This window comes from Artemia franciscana, unplaced genomic scaffold, assembly GCF_032884065.1.
Source record: "Artemia franciscana unplaced genomic scaffold, ASM3288406v1 Scaffold_740, whole genome shotgun sequence".
NCBI classification, from domain to species: domain Eukaryota; kingdom Metazoa; phylum Arthropoda; class Branchiopoda; order Anostraca; family Artemiidae; genus Artemia; species Artemia franciscana.
In genome coordinates, this window is record NW_027067498.1 from 248,497 (window position 1) to 266,370 (window position 17,874).

The window sequence follows — 17,874 nt, forward strand, 5'->3', positions numbered from 1 at the left end:
TAAACAGTTAGGAAGTTTGAAGTATTCCTACCCTTTGAAGAAAAAAAAATATTAGCCTATGTCGCTTTTCACAATACGGCTAGTGATCATTTCAGTGAGACTACAAAAAAAAATCGCAGACCTTTTAAAAATACAATTAGTTTATATGTTTTTAGCTCAAATTGTACGGAATTGAATGCACTTTTTTTTCGAATATGCAAAAAAAATTTGTTACCTTGAAGAAATTTCGAGTTTTTAGCTTTTCTTTGAGATATTTGTTGAATTTTACAGCACTTATTTTGAAACTGCAGTAAATAGAGAAAAAAATAGTGTTTTTTTTTCAATTTAAAAATCATATTCTTGTAGATCTAGATCTGTTCTTTTGATTGATATAACATTACGCCAGATTCCTCATCCCAATAAGTCGCAAAAAAAAACCTGAATCGTCACACTTAGTTATAGGCTAAATTTGGCGTTTTTGGCCTATATCTCAGAAACGCCCCAACGGCGAACATGCGCCCTACGATATTCGTTTTCGGCATGGTCGACTATCCTAGGATCCGTCCTCAGTATTTTTGTACCTTCCGGCATGGGTGGGTGCACGATACAGAATCTGGCGCTCTGACTATTATATAATTCATGTTAGGTTATTAAAGTTGACATAAAGTAGTTTATCTATCGCTTATCAAACAGTTCGTGATAACGAACTGCAAGTAAGGAGCGACGCGGCTCAATAGTAACCGAAACTCTAAAACAGTGATCGGAAATCAATAATTCTAGCGCCCTTTTTAAGTGACCAAAAATATTGGAGGACATCTAGCTCCCCTCCCACGTCCCTTTTTTCCCAAATTTGTCCGATAAAAATTTTGAGATAGCCATTTTGTTCGACATAGATGTAAATAACTATTCTTTGAGGATGATTGACTCCCCACAGCCCCCAGAGGAAGGTCTGCAAGCTATGAACTTTGCTTATTATTTGTATACCGTATTGGTTTTTCGTAGTCTGATTCTCTTTAAATAATTCATGTCAGGTTAATAATGTTGACATAAATTGGTTTATCTATCGCCTATATAGTGTGATAAACTCAAATGATTCTCTACGGAAAAATATATTTCAAGAACTCTCAGCAGCTCGCAGTCGGTGATGTAAAAATAAAATAAAATTTTGAAAGTAAAATACACAAATCTGGAAAATACCAAAAATAATCTCTGTGACGAAGGCGGTATTTCAAGAAAGCAGTACTTGGTTATTTTGGGCATTCTCCAACGGTTGTGCCTATACTATAAAAATATTCGTCTGTCAGCAAAGCATTTAAGCAGGGATGTGACAAGAGCAAGCAGATGGAAGCTTGTAGATGTCAATAAAGAGACCTTTGTATGGGTCACATGGGTCGAAAGACAACATACGGTGGTAAACATATTTCTGCAGACATTGGCTTTTGTAGCATGGGGCCAATGTACGGCAAGCAGCACCAGCAAAAAGACAAGTTTCCATGCGCTGAGTTTGGGTGTAGTAAGCTACATCTTGAACGATGACTCTCCATTCTCCTTTGGTGTTCTGGGCACGACGAGGGCGTGCGTATTGGACGTTGGATGGACAGATGTATCCAGCTGGTCCAATCCAGTGGGTTTTGTCGAAGGTGAATGCGCCAGTATAGAAAGAGTAATCAAATGCGCTTTCTTCAGCCTTGGTCAAACCGTCAACAAGATCATCGGCAGATTGGTCAGCAATGTCGCTGTATTTCTTCGCTGCGTGATAATCAGCATAGATGGCATTCTGAAAGAGAAAAATAAACTTAAATACTTTTTCAAGTGTATATGTACATATATGTCATGTCATGTTACCAGTCCCAAAAGATGCGTACATCTTCAGAAGGACACAGCGTTGTCTATTTCTTTCTCTTTTTCTCTGTCTCTCCTCTGGATTTATGTACACACACAATTACAGACTCAGGTCAGTTTCTTATTGAAAACATGTACTTTGAAATAATCTACTTATTCTAAAAAGATTTCTTTAAATAATTTACATACACTTCATGTATTACAGTCTATCTGTAGGCCCAAATAAGACTGAATTAGGTCTGAACGATTGGCTCAGTTACTAAATCAATATTTACTGAAAGCACAGCAAAAGCTAATAGCAAAGTGTTATGGCTGGGTTTGATTACAACGCACAATTGTTCTGAAAATTCATCTAATTGTTGCTGTTTTTTATCGTTTACCTATACGTACGTATGGAGATTTTTTGTAACGCATTTTAGGATGGACCCAATCTTACTGGTTTCTAAATAGGCTATTTACTTATTGTAGCCCCGGCTGGGTGGGAGTATGTAGCAAGAAAAGATTTAAGCGAAACGGGAATTTCCTTAGAGGGTGTAAAAAGTGAGGCTTTGAATATATTGTGATGGAGGAGTGTGCGTTGCTGTTGTGGCCTCATACGGCTTGGTGCTGCAGTGAGAGGTTAGTAGTAGTAGTAGTAATTTCCAAAATCTCAGTCTGGATTATATGTTTTTTTTGTGGTCCGGGGGGTGGGGGTATTCGCCCTCATTTTATTCCCCTGTGAGCATAAAAAATAAGTTGCTGAGGCTAAAATCCCAAATTTCTCAAATTTTCATTCTTTAATTAGCACTTGAAGGGTTCAACACAAAGTGCTGTTTCTATAAGATATTGAAAATTGTATATAATTTTACATTAGAAGTATAAAATAATGTTTCGTTTGTTTTATTTAAAACAATTGGTTTAAAACAGAGTATTGGATCTTTTATCCTAGCACTGGCGGATCCAGGGGGAGGGCGTAAGACCCCCAAGATGTTTTGTGGTGCCCTCTTTCCCTGTTTTTTCTTTTTTTCAGTCTTTATTTAGAATATATTTGTCAATTTGGTCAAATATTGGCACCTTTTTCGCATTGCCCCCCCCCCCCCTAAGATTTTGCTCATTGGTACCCTTGTCACACGGAAAAATTTTATCGCTTTAGCTCTTTCACAAATTTGAGCTTTTTGAGGTTATGTGTAATGTATTATAGATTTTTACTTAATAGATACTTTATACTATAATATTAAAATTTTTACTTTTACTGTAATAATATGTACTTAATTAGGTACTGATGTCGGAAAGTCGTTTTACGAAACTTGGAGAATTCAGTCTAAAATTTACCCCGGTAAGATAATAGTGAATCCTATAAAGTGAAGTATTGCAAACTTTCCCTCGATATAGACTGAAATTGATTAGTATGAATTAATATGTTAAAGTTAGTATGTGTTTTGTATATTTTTTTTAGTGTATGCATTTATCAAAGTAGTTTTCGCCTGATAAATACTGAAGTTTTGCTTTGAATATATCCCCGCTACTACCACCACTAACAATTCACTGCATCACTAAAGAACCAACGCTTTTCCTCCACCCCAATATATTCAAAGCTTCACTCTTTACCTCCTCCCATGAAGTTCTAATTTCTGTTAAATCCGTTCTTGTGACCTCTCCCCACCCTGTTTGGAAGCGACCCACTTCGTCTGGCCCTAGATGGATGGCCAAGAAGGACAATTTTTAGCAATCTGTAATCCTTCATCCGTTGGTGGCCTTGCTATCTTAACCCGTCTTTCCTTAAAGCCATAGAAAGTGGGATGGAACCACATGTATTTCTTATCAATATTTTATTGCCCTCCAAGCTCGTTTTGACGAGTTGAAATCATAAAACGATCATTAATCCTTCTTATTCGCATTTATGACGGCTAAAACTGTTCATTTTGTATCTAAAATTTATTTTGGTTTAGTAAAAAAAAAGGTGACAGTACCGTTGTAACTCCCTCACCAATGTTTCGCATTCATCAGAACTATTGAAAAGTTATCAGTATCGTCTGCGCAAATAGATTTTAGTACTACTATTCTTATCTTCTTTTATATTATACCTTTTGAACAGTTTGCTTTGTACAACAGGCTATAATGTTGACTAAATGGATTTCTTTTTTTCTTTTTTTTTATTCTAAGGGCATTTTAGCTTCTTCCTTGTGTGATATTATATGTACCAGTCTGAGATCAACTTTAACGTTCAATGTTTTACCTTGATTTCATATTCAGGATATTCAGCATCATCTAAGCAGAAATTCAAAGTTGAGTTCTGAGCGCATTTTGGGGCAGCCTTTGGGTCGCAATAGTGGTAGTCATGTCCATAAGATGGCTTTTCGTAGCCATAAGAAGGTTTGTGTTCATAACCATAGGATGGTTTGTGTTCATAACCATGAGAGGGTGCTGGGTAGTCGTGCTTGTAACTTGGCTGTGGGTACTCCTGCTTATAGGCTGGTGCATGGTAGTCTTGCTTGTAGCTAGGGCTGTGTTGGGCATGGTAAGATGGCTTGCCATAGCCATGTTTTTGGTACTGAGCTTCAGCCTCTGCTGAGACCAAGCCTGAAGAGGCTACCGACAGAACGACAAGCGACTGGAAAGAGATAGATGAATCACTTATTGTAGGTGCACCAAAAAACATAATAGTGAACCTTACAGTGTGAAATCTTATAGATTTTACTTCTATATACATTGAATTAAATCAATAGGAATCTATTTGTTATAGTTACTACCTGTATAGTAGATATGTGAGCTAATAAAAGAATATACAAAATGTACACATTATAGCATACTATAAAACCAAAGAAGAAAGTCTTGTAAAAACGACAGGTCTATGATCAGTAGGCAGTAAAAAGAGGAGTAACCATACGGATAATTCGCCTGTATGCGACAAGGCTTCGCCAGCATCGAAAAATAAAGGATACATAATAACTTTAAAAAATGGAAGAGATAAAAAATAAAGATCAAACTGAGCATACAATTGCTATCCGAAGAACAAACTTTGGAAGTAGAATTTATTGAAATTTAATAAGGCACTTCAATAACACACAGGATTCCCAGCCTCTAGTGATTTATCACTATTTCTAGTAATTTTAATATTGCCCAAAGACAAAAGTCGCTAAGTCAGTACACAAATCACTAGATTATTGAAGAAAATCACTAAACTAACCAAAAATCAGTAAAATCTAATGATTTCTTTTTTCAGATGGGAACCCTGATGACACAGAAGCAACTGGTGTTTTTGCTCGTTGTTTTTCTTCTTATTTTTCAAGATTTTTTTCTTTGGTTTTGTCATGGCAGGCCTGTTTGGCTTTGGATATTTATAAAGTAATATACAAATATGTATGATAATATACACTATGCATGCATATAATGTATCATATAAAAATTACAAAATGTTGCTAAATATACAGATATCTGTTATAATATACAAAATGTATATATGATATACAAAATATATTACTTTTTTTGGTGGAATAATTTGCTCCTACCAGAACAGATAAAATGCGTTAGGTTTACATGAAAAATTATACGTAGTGAACTGGAACTTGAATCTTCGTCAAACTTGACTTGAGCAAGATACGTGTTCCTGTCTCCAACATAGAATCAACAGTGGTTACAATATTTAGACTGCAATTATTAAGACTAATGAAATTGTCATAATCCCCGCCGTCTACAATTAGGAGCTAAAATTTTCAAATTTAATTAAAAATAATGACCTATGGTCATATAAAATTTCAAGATAGGTTGAGAGGGGACTAACCTCAAAATCTATTCATTTAATATGAAAAGACCTATCAAGCTCTTTTGGTATTATTGGTATGTATGACACAAGAAGATAATTGGGGGGATGGGGGTGGATCTAGAAACGTCTATACTCATGTAAAATTAAATTTCTAGATTGATGGTAGCTAGTACCACAAGCTCAGAAGTACTGCATTTTGGTCAAAGAGTAGCCTACCAGGATGCATTAAAAAAAAAGACTTAACGGTCCAATGGAAATTCCACAAAATACACATTAATACCATGGTTGGCAACCCTGCCCTTACCTATGCACATGGGGTAAAGGGGAATATAGATAAGGGTGATCCCCAGTCCTTGGGTTTCCCATTACTGGAAATGTCTTCTTCATTTAGATTTAATCTAAATGTTCTTCTTCATTTAATGTTCTTCTTTATTTAATGTTCTTCTTCTAGATTTAATGTTCTTCTTCATTTAGATCCACCATCATGGGTGCAGTGATAGCTGCAACCTAGTAAAGAATGAACCATGGCCCATAGTAACCCAAAATATAAAAACACTTTTTGAAGAAATTACCTATAGGGATTGGTGGAGAAGGGCTGGTGAGAACCAAGCATGAGTCCAGGGATAAATACTCAATAGTTTTGTCTGTCAACAGTGGTTTCGATTCATGGGAATTAAAAAATAGTGGGCAAAATGGATTCCTTAATAATTTTCAATTTTATTTATGCTCATTGTGCTGATTTTTATGTTACCAGTATTTTTTTGAATCATTAAACTAATGTCTTAAATTGCTAGTTTGTCACAAAGAGGACAGAGATTCATTTTTCTAAACAAGAAATCGCATTTGATAGCACGTTTAAATTTAGCATACAAGAAACTGAAAAAAGATGAAACTAATTGATTTGTGCCCATTCCCTTTGCACCTTAGATCCCAGAATTTTTGTTTTTCCCACCCCTTTCTCTCTAACCTTGTGTCCAAGACATCCCCAAAGCTGGAACTAAGACTGAAATATTTTTTGGAAATTTGTTGACATGGGCATAAGAAGCAGGTAGTACCCCCTCAAAAAAATAATGAGATGCGACTGTAATGCTTAGTTCTCCAAGAAGACGGTAAATTTATGCCCCTCCCCTCTTTGCCATTAAAATATCCCTCACTACGTAGATGCAGGGTAAGAATTTTCTTTTCGACATTCTTTTTTTAAAGATACGAAAAAGTGTCTCCACGATCTAGGGCGGGGCATTTTTTTTCGTTCTAAAAATTAAATGAAAATTGTCAAAAACGTATTTTTGAAAATATAAAGGGGGGGGGCGATTGTCCCCAATTGATGCCACTGAGTCGAAAATTTGTAAAATATAAGGTTTTATTTCTTTTAAAGAGCTGAATAACATGATATTAAAAATAAAGAAGAGAAATAAAAGCTAGGAAGCTTACCAGAAAAAAGGCCATGATACACACTGCTGCGAGAAACTGATAGTTCTTAGCCAGTATCTTGTTGATAAACTATATATACCATACTGAAGAGATGGGCAAGTACCCATTCGTCGTTCTCTCATTGGCTGGTAATATGGGTGGGGTGTTACGGCAGAGAAACTGTCAAGGTCTTGTAGTAATGTGCGCTTGCTCTAAATTTCAACCTAACAATTTGTTTGATTGATGGTCTACATACATGTCAGTTAACACACTTGTTTTATGCTATTATTTTCTGCAATTATCTGCAAATTTCGCATGACGAATTAAAACAAGAATAAGGAAGCTGATAATTGCTATATTATGTAAAGAGATATTGGATTGACGTTTCTGAAAAAGTTATTAAATGTACTTTTAACCTTGTGAATAGTAAAAAAAAAAAAAAAATGTTACGTCTTTTCTTAAGAGCTAATTTTTGGAGTTAGTAAATTATTGGCATGGATAGTTATCCTCCTTCATAGCTAAGGAGTGAAGAGCTAAGATTTAAAAAAAATACAAAAAATATAAAAGATATTATATATAAAACAAAAAATATTATATAAAAATGTCATATTATTTACGTAAAAAAGGACTGAGCCTAACATAGGATCAAGTTTTACTGCTCAAACAGAGCGTTGCTCAAAGGTTTTATCAGTTTCGTGAAAAAAGAAAAGGTTTAAAATTTTCTATTGATAACATAATGAAGTACGATAGCGAAAATGATAACGATAACGAAATATGTAACAAAAATTATAACGAAAATATGTAATGAAATAATGATGACAAAAATGAACAAGTTTGACAAGAACATCACTATACTCCTCTTATTGGTTGAAGGATAAAGCAACAGGGATATTTTTGAGATTGATTGGCTGGGAGCATTACGCTCATATTTGAGAAATAACAAAAGGGTTAAGATTCTCTATTGATAACATGACTTCCTATTTGCTAGTTTTTTTTTTCATTTGTCAGTTCTAGGGTTTTTGGTGACTGCGTAATTCAATAAGTAAAAATATGTAAAAAACACTTTCATTCGCTATACCAATGCAGAGCCAAACTCTACTTGTTTATTAAATAAAAAAAAACTAGTTTTTTTAACTGAAAGCAAGTAGTGACATTAAAGCTTAAAACGAACAGAAATTACTCTGTATATGAAATGGGTTGTCCCCTCCTCAACGCCTCGCTCTTTGCGCTAAAGTTTTTAATTGTTTTAAAAAGTAGAATTGTGGCAAGGAGTCAAACTTTAGCGTAAAGACCGAGGGATTGCGGAGGGAACAACCCATTTCATATACGGAGTAATTTCTGCTCGTTTTAAGTTTCAATGTTGCTTTACTTTTGGTTAAAAAAACTAGTTTTTTTTTATTTAATTTCTAAACATTTTTGAATTAATGCATGTTTGATTTTGGCTCTCCGCACATTAATTATTAAAATGAAATTTTCGTATTAATTCTTTTTTTGGCTAAATGGCTTTCTCTTAGTTTTATCAGACGATTTTGGGAAATAAGGTGTGGGGAAGGAGGCCTAGTTGCCCTCCAATTTTTCGGTTACTTAAAAAGGCAAATAGAACTTTTAATTTTAATGAACATTTTTATTAGTAAAAAATATACGTAGCTTAAGAATTAACTTACGTAACAAACTTTTATATTCTTATATCTTTATTATGTATATGAGGGGGTTTGTCCTCTTCTTAATACCTCGCTTTTTACACTAAATCTTAAGTTTTGTCCCAATTCTTTAAGAATGACCCCTGAATCAGAAAGGCCGTAGAATAAATAGTTGAAATTGCTAAAAATACTTTAGCATAAAGAGCGAGGTATTTATCTCCTCCTAAATACCTAGCTCCTTATGCCAAAGTATTTTTAGAACCCCTCATATGCGTAATAATCTCTGTTTGTTTAGTTTTAATGCTGCTCATTACTTTCAATTGAAGAAACTTTTTCATGTTTATTTTTTCATTGTTTTTTTATGGTAATGCTAGAAAATCCCGCGCCCTTTTCATTGAAATTCTATTCCCCCATGACATATTCCTCCAAGGAAAGATTTTCCCACATAGCCCTCTCCCCTCAACCCCACCCCAAACCAAAAAATCCCCCTGAAAACGTCTGTACACTTCCCAATAACAATTACTGTATGTAAACACTGGTCAAAGTTTGTAACTTGCAGCCTCTCCCCCAGGGACCGTGGGGGAGTAAGTCATCCCCAAAGACATAGTTATTATGGTTTTCGACTATGCGGAACAAAATGGATATCTCAAATTTTGATCCGTTGAATTTGGGGAAAAAATGAGCATGGGAGGGGGCCTAGGTGCCCTCCAATTTTTTTGTCACTTAAAAAGGGCACTAGAACTTTTCATTTTCGTTAGAATGAGCCCTCTTGCGACATTCTAGGACCACTTGGTCAATACAATGACCCCTGGAAAAAAAAACAAAAAAAAACAAATAAACACGCACTCGTGATCTGTCTTCTGGCAAAAAATACGAAATTCCACATTTTTGTAGATAGGAGCTTGAAATTTTTGCTATAGGGTTCTCTGACACGCTGAATGCGATGGTGTGATTTTCGCGACTTAGAGTCTTATGACTAAGATTCTGTGACTTTTAAGGGGTTTTTTCCCCTATATTCCAAAATAAGGCGAATTTTTTCAGGCTCGTAACTTTTGATGACAAAGAATAAATTTGATGAAACTTATATATCAGCATGAAAATCCTATTCTTTTGATGTATCTTTTAGCATCAAATTCAGTTTTTTAGAGTTTCGTTTACTATTGAGCCGGGTCGCTCCTTACTACAGTTCGTTACCACGAACTGTTTGATTCTTATGATTTGTCAGAAAAATCTGATATACGCGCAGCAAAAACGTTTTTTTTTTTCACATTTCAAAAAACGTTTTTGCATGATCTAATAGAACTTGGCTACTTATTTTATATATTGGATGAAATCTGTTTTTTTCTTTCCCTTTTTTCATTAATTGATGAAAGCACAATTTCTTTGCCAAATCCAGAAAAAGACTTTGCAAGGCGAATGTTTGTCAAGAAACCAATGCCGACTTTTAATTCAGTTTTTTAATTACACACAAGTGCCAAAATCTGCATTATTTTTTCAACACTCCTCCCAATTGGAATTGCTAGAAGCTTCCTGGTTATCAGAAAGGTACATGTTAAAAAAAATCTATTGAGAGGCAGTGGCACCAATTCACAAAAATGTGGAGGGGGTCGGGTTGAGGAATTATTTTGATTTTGAAAAATAAAGACACAAAAAGGATATTTTCAGTGTCTAGGTGGGAGGGTATATTGTTTTTATTTCTAATCAAAATACAGAGAATGTAATTTAAATATTGGGGGGAGGACAAATACTCTTCCCCACTGGTGCCCTTTTTGAAGTATATTCATGCTGAATAGTCACTTTTATGGGGGCTTAATGCCCAATATGGTAACAAGGGAAGATTTTGAGACACTCATTTCAATCAGATCTGTCAATAGGTACAAAAATACGCCTCTGAATTTAACACGACAGGTTCAGCTTCTATGTCGAGGGCTTACATTTCTGTTAACAGCCTATTGTGAAATGAAGACTTCATAGCTAAACTGTAGAAAAGGGTGGGCACTTTACCTTTTGTTAAAATCTACTACTGCTACTAACAAATCACCGCAGCACCAAGCTGCCTGAGGCCACTAAAGCTGCGCACGCTCCTCCTCCATCCCAATCCATTCAAAGCCTCTCTCTTTACATCCTCCTAGGAAGTTCTCATTTCCTTTAAATCTTTTTTTATGACATCCTCCCACCTCAGATGAGGACGACCTGCTTTCTGTTCAGTCCTAGACAGCTAGCCGAAAAGAACAATTTTCAGCAATCTGTCATCCTTCAGCCACAGAACATGCCCTAGCCATCTCAGCCTTTCTTTCATTATAGCCATTGAAAGAGGATTGAATTTACATTCCTCGTACAGCCTAATGTTTGAAATACGGTTAGTCAGCCGGGCACCCAGAACAATCCGTAGGCAATTTCACTGGAAAACATCTAGTATATCTTCATCCGCTTTTCGGAGCGAATGAGGATTTGACCATTGTCATCACTGTACCTTTTAATATTCTAACCTTGGTTTGCAGACTTATCTTCCTATTCTTCCAAACTTTTTTCAACTGTGAAAGCACACCCTGAGCCTTGGCCATTCTACTTTTAACATCTTCATTGCTCCCACCGTCTGTACCAATAATACTACCAAGACAAGGGAAGCTGTCCATCTGATCAATCTTTTCGTTACCCAACGTCACCTTTTCACCTTCACTTATTCTTAGCCTTAGTTACTTAGTCTTCTTAATATTAAGTTTTAAACCTATTCTAGCACCCTGAACTCACCAAACCTCTAAAAGTTCATTCATTTTGTTCACACTTTCATCTAGGATGCTCAAACCATCAGCATAATCTAAGCCCAGGAGAGTTTTTCCTCCCCATTTGATTCCGTGGTCTCCCATTGCCTTTGCCTGTACTCCTTAAGATAAAGTCCATCAAAATGATCCTTATAAAGGGGTATAGAACACAATCCTGCTTAACTCCTGATTTAATAGGAAATCAGTTGCTAACCTCATTTCGTACCTTAACCACGTCAGTGTTATTCTCGTACATTGCACTAATCACTTTAATGTATTTGTCTGGTATACCATATAAGGATAAGACCTTTTTGTTAAAACATTTCTATCAAAAGAATAGAGGGCTTGCTCATAATCTATAAAGCTGAGGACCGAAAGTGTTTGACAGCTAAGGTACTTCTCAATTGTTAACCTTAGAGTGAAAATTTGGTCAGAACATCCTTTACCTTTTCTAAAATTGGACTGTTCTTCTCTTCAAACTTTGTCTACAGCATCTCTCAGTCTCAAATGTATTATCTTACTAAGTAATTTCCTACCTACAGAGAACAGGCTAATGCCTTGAAAATTACGACACTCACTCTTATCACCTTTTCTCATACAGTGGTTTAATTGAGGTTTGTCTGAAATCGTTAGGCACTTCCTCTTTTTCAAAAATCATATTCATAATCTCATATATTTTAATCCTTTTACAACTGTCGCAAATTCCTCTTCACAAAGGAAATCTTCCTTCACATCCAAGGTATCAGAAACTTTTGGATCGCGTAAAGATCCCAATCTGCACAGTTGCCCGATCCTGGGACCGATTTCCTCTTCTTTTTATTCTTCCCTATTGTTGCTCCTTCTCGAGCTATAATTGCTCGGGGATCATTCAAGGAGTCGTCTTGTATAATCCGACTACTAAGAACGCATCCAGGAATGTTTTTCGGGGGGGGGGGGTACAAAAACGAAAAACGTATCAAAAATTTGTTTATGTTCATTTTTGTTAAGTTCTTACGAGTTGGACAGAAATTTTGCAGTGGGGGGCCAAACTCCCTAAATCCCCTGGATTACAGGGGCCAAACTGCCTAAACCCCCTGGATTACAGGGTTAGAACTTTCCTGATTACAGTTCTAAATCAAACCACTATAAATACGTATTTCATAAATGGTGGTTAAATTCGATCGAAGTCAGTAATTAATCATTTTTGGAGTCACTGATCACAAACATCCGACTAAAGTTGTAATTTTAGAACAATAATTGTCTTTGGTGTCTCAGAGAAGGATTCCAAATCATTAAAATAGCCTATATTAAAACAGAAGTTTTGTAAACAAATTTTAGCAGAGCAATTGTTATTTTACACCTTGTCAAAATTTGATCATGCATAGCATTTTGATCTGCATTGTATTGTGGCCCAAACAGGGTCTTGCGGATCAATTCCTTCCCCTCCCCTCTTTTGTTGCCGAACTTCATAACCATAGACATATTGGAACTCCTTAAAATTGTGATTGCTCAGGGTTCGTTATCAACCTCTGAGCAATATTCTCAATAGGGAATAATATCATTAGTTAAAAGTATTAAACTAAAGTTTCAACATGGGCGTTGTTAATTAAAACGTTAAATCTATCTTTTTAACAATCAACTTTCAACTTCTAATTGAGCTTGTAAGGTAGAATTCTTTCGTCTGTATAATTTTAAGCTTGCATAACTGGGGGGGCCCTTGGGTCTAATTTTCCTCTCACCTACCAATTAGGCTAATATTACAATACCAGTGTCTTAAAAAGAAAATATTTCATGTAAGCTACGCGTTTAACAAAAAAAATTCCATAGTCTGTGCTAGTTTGTATTAACGAATCTGGATAATATTTGGTCTGAGTAACTGAAGAAATCAAATTAGGGGTTTAAGTCCAAGCCCCCTTGTTTCCCTCGGAATTGAAAAGCATAAATAAGTAACAAATGGTTTGTATCCTTATAGCTCAGCAATTTCGTGTGTAGAGGGGGGTGCATTTATTTTCTGTTGTAAATAAAATAATATAAGGACTTTTAGTCAGTAGAATTGGAGGGACCCAATTGATAACATTTGGTCTTAGCCTCCCCCCAACAACGAATAAATTTTACACTTCTGTTGGTTCTTGATTATAAAGGAATATACCACCACGGCCAATCCTACCGACACAGTTTTTGCGAAGGTAATTTCTACCTTGACTACTCTCAGCCTAACCATTCCCACCTTGACCACTTATGTCACGGAAACTCCTAAAACTACTGATTCTATGACAGCTTTTACTTTTGCTGTAAATTTTACCACAACTATACCTAGTACTACTTATACTACCATGGCTGCTTCTATCAGGATTTACCACGGCAATTCATGTTGCGACTACTTCTATCATCATTGCTCCGACTACAACTACGCCCAACACGACTGTGGCTACCATGACCAGTTCTACTACTAGCAATCATTCCACAGTTACTCATGCCAAAACTACTCCTGACACGAATATTCTTTCCAAAAATACTTTTAGCATGACATCTACTATTGTTCATGCCACGGCAACTCTTACCATCTCTACACTAACTGTCACTAACTTACCAGTGAGATGAGGTTGGAGAGATTTTTGGTTAGTGTTGTGTTCTCATAACATTTTAATGGAATTTCAGTCTCCTTTTAGATTTTAACTAATCCTTTTGAGCCCATGCCATGAATGTTTTGAGGTCTTCTACATGAATTTTCTGCTCAAAAAGGCTATTCCAGGGGAGTGGAGTAGCACATATAGCGAAAAACTTTTATCGCTCCCTTCCCTGATGTAATTAAGATCCAGCTTATGGATGTGGCTGGACAAAGACGGAGGGTGGCAGAAATTCGCATCTGGAAGTTGACCCATTTTCATTGACATGACTCCAAAAACCCTTTTCATCCTTATACGAGAATGAGCAATACTTTTGCTATTAAAGCTGATGTTTAAAATTGAATCGAAAATATTTTTCAAACCTTCCTAAGGTGCATGGTTTAGTAAACTAAATTTTGAAGCACAGGCATATAAACTCCCTATTTTAATTTTAAATTAACTGAAAAAGTAAGTTTTTTCGCTGAGAGTAAAGAGCAAAACTAAAATTTAAAACAAACATAAATTATTCCGTATAAAAGGAGGGGCTAGTGAGGAGGGCTACCCTCTCCTTAATACCCCTCTCTTCACGTTAATGTCTTTTAAGGACTTTTTAAAAAGGTTCCAATTCTAATTACAAGGTCTTTGCGTTTCAGGAATCGTTCTTAAGGGATTGAGTCAAAAACGTTGAGCTTTAGTGTAAAGAGTGGGACAGTGAGGAAGGAACAGCCCCCTCATATAAGGAATAATTTCTGTTCATTTTAAGTCTTAATGTTGCTACCAGTAGAAAAACTTTGTTTTTTAATGTAATTATTTATCGTTTTTCAAATAATTTAGGGACATACACACCCCTCTGCGGAAAATCCTCCCCCGGTAAATTCCTGCATAAGAAATTCCTTCCACCTGGTAAGTACCCCCAGACAATTCCATCCTCGCTGCGAATTCTCCTCAGAAATATAACTCCTTATCCGCCTCCTTATGCGAATTTCGCCTGAAAAACACTCCTTAGCATACTTTCATTTGAAGAAAGACTTGCCTTTATTTAATTTCTAATCCTTTTTAAAGTCTTGGTGAAATCCCCCCTAGCATGGGCTGTGGTTATGTGAGAAAATACTTCGCAGAAATCCTCCCTCTAAAAAATCCCCCCAGAGAATTCCAACCCCGCTTAAGATGTCTAAAGGACAATTCCCTTAAAGCATCCCCACATGTAAAATACCTTCGCCAACGAGAAAGTAAAACAAATAAAACAAATTCTCACACGAATTCTGGAAAAATCCCCCGTGTAAAATTTCCCCTGGAAAGTTCGCCCCCGGAAAGTTCCATACCAATGGGAAATTCTTCATGTAGAAAATCCATCTTCAGAAAATCCCCATCTTGAAAAATGTCGGTATACTTCCTTATAACAAATACCATGTGTAAGCAATGGGCAAATTTCATAACTTGTAGCCCTTCTTCCAGTAGTTCTGGAGGGTCATGTCACTTCCAAAGACATAATTACTATACCTTTCAGCTATACTGAACAAAACGGCTATCTCAAAATTTTGACCAGACGAATTTTTGGAAAAAAGGCGTGGGAGGGGAGCTAGTTGCCCTCCAATTTTTGGTTAGATAGAAAGGGCACTAAAACTTTTAATTTCCGTTTGAATCATCCCCCTTACAATATTCTAGGACCACTGGTTTGATAGGATCATCCCTGAAAAAAAAATGTCAAATAAGCCGGCATCCGTGATCCTTCTGCTGGTAAAAAAAATACAAAAATCCACATTTTAGCACGTAGGAGCTTGGAACCTTTACAGTAGTGTTTACGGATATGTACGCTTAATCTGGTACTTTGATTTTCATTAAGATCCATTAAGGCACACTTTCTCCGGCTTGTAATCTTTGATGGGGGACACTAAACCTAATGAAAGTTATATATTTGGAATCAGCATAATAAGCCAATTTTTTTATATACCTGTTGGTATTAAAATTCCGTTTTATAGAGTTTTGGATACTATTGAGCCGAATTTAAAAGAAAGGGAATAGCTTTTACTTCCAGTTCGTTACCCAGAACTGTTTGATTAAGAAATAAAGGGTAAATTAGAGACAAATTATTGTTTAATTCATTGACTTTCTAAGATGTATTATTGCATCACCAAACAGAAAATGTTGGCCAAATTAAGAAATACTTGGGCGTGGCACAGCTAACACAAAATTTCACTTGCGCTAAGAAGTATTGTTGCTACGTGAAGACAATCTTCATTGCATATTCTTCTTCTTTAAAATTCCTTGGGCCCAAAACTGTTTCTTAGTTATTCTTTTCTTATTTTCCGACTTTTTTCTGCTGGTTGTATGTTTAGCATTAAATCTTTTATTTATTCTAGGGGTGTAAATTATGGGACGGGTAGGAGGGAGTGGCAAATGCCCTGCTAAATCTTGAAAAACACACTTGTTAGTTGTTTATCAGAAAAAAAATCATAGATTTTAAAAAAATACCTTGGTACTTGTGCACTATATGGTACATATTCGAGATTGTGGATCTACAGATAAGGCAATAACCGGTTTTTACCTGTCAGTATCCAGAGAATATTAGCTTAGGTTAAGTTGAAATCTACGTTGTAGGTATATTTTTATTAAATATCAAACAAGTCGTGGTAACGAGCTGTAGTAAAGAGCGACCCGGCTCAACAGTAACCAAAACTCCAGAAAATGGAATTTTAATGCCAATAGTTACATCAAAAGAATCGCATTTTTATGTTGATTTTAAATATATAATTTTCATCAAGTTTAGTGTTACCCATCAAAAGTTACGAGCCTGAGAAAATTTGCTTTGTTTTAGAAAATAAGAAAAAACTCCCCTTAAAAGTCATAGAATCTTAACAAAATCACACCATCAGATTCAGCGTATCAGAGAACCCTACAACAGAAGTTTCAAGCTCCTATCTACAAAAATGTGAAATTATGTATTATTGCCATAAGACAGATCACGGATACGTGTTTATTTGTTTTTTTCCCAGGGGTGATTATATCGACCCAGTTGTCCTATAATCACGAGAGGGGTCATTCTAACGGAAATTAAAAGTTCTAGCGCCTTTTTTAAGTGACCAAAAAATTGGAGGGCACCTAAGCCCATCCCACGCTCACTTTCTTCCCAAAGTCACCGGATCAAAATTTTTAGATAGCCATTTTGTTCAGCATAGCCAAAAAATCTAATAATTATGTCTTTCGGGACGACTTAATCCCCCACAATCTCCGGGGCAGGGGCTCAAGTTACAAACCTTGACCATTGTTTAAGTATAGTAATGGTTATTGGGAAGTGTACAGACGTTTCCAGGGGACTTTTTCGCGTTTAGGGGGGGGGGGTGAGGGTAGGGTGGAGGATATTTTCATGGATATTTCATAATTAACCATGAGGGAAGAGGATTTCCATGAACGGTCTGCAGGATTTTCTTGCATTATTTAAAAAAAGAAAAAAAAAGTTTTTTCCAGCTGGAAGTAAGTAGCAGCATTACAACCTAAAACGAACAGAAATTATTACCTATATAAGGGGGTTCGCCTCCTCCACAATATCTCACTCTTCACGCTAAAGTATTTTTAGTGTAATTTCAACTATTTATTCTACGATCTTTGTGATTCAGGGGTCATTCTTAAAGAATTGGGACAAAATTTAAGCTTTAGTGTAAAGAGCGAGGTATTGACGAGGAGGCAAACCCCCTCATTTACGTAATAAATATATACAAATGTAGAAGTTTGTTATGTAAGTTAATTCGGAAGTTACGTTTATTTATTACTAATAAAAACGTTCGTAAAAAAATTAAAAGTTCTAGTTGCCTTTTAAGTAACAAAAAACTGGAGGGCAACTAGGCCTCCTCCCCCATCCCTTTTTTACAAAAATCATCCGATCGAAACTATGAGAAAGCCACTTAGCCGAACAAAAT

The 17,874-nt window shown here is 35.9% G+C and overlaps 1 protein-coding gene across 1 annotated transcript; it reads right to left on the reverse strand.

Annotated features, from left to right (window-relative positions):
- Positions 1-1,072: 1,072 nt before the first annotated feature.
- On the reverse strand, positions 1,073-7,118 carry LOC136043587 (neurotrophin 1-like). Its single transcript, XM_065728501.1, has 3 exons — positions 6,995-7,118; positions 4,037-4,411; positions 1,073-1,756 (listed from the first exon to the last, which is right to left on the reverse strand). Exons 1-3 carry the CDS (start codon positions 7,007-7,009, stop codon positions 1,292-1,294), a joined length of 855 nt encoding a protein of 284 aa, XP_065584573.1. The 5' UTR covers positions 7,010-7,118; the 3' UTR covers positions 1,073-1,291.
- Positions 7,119-17,874: the final 10,756 nt, after the last annotated feature.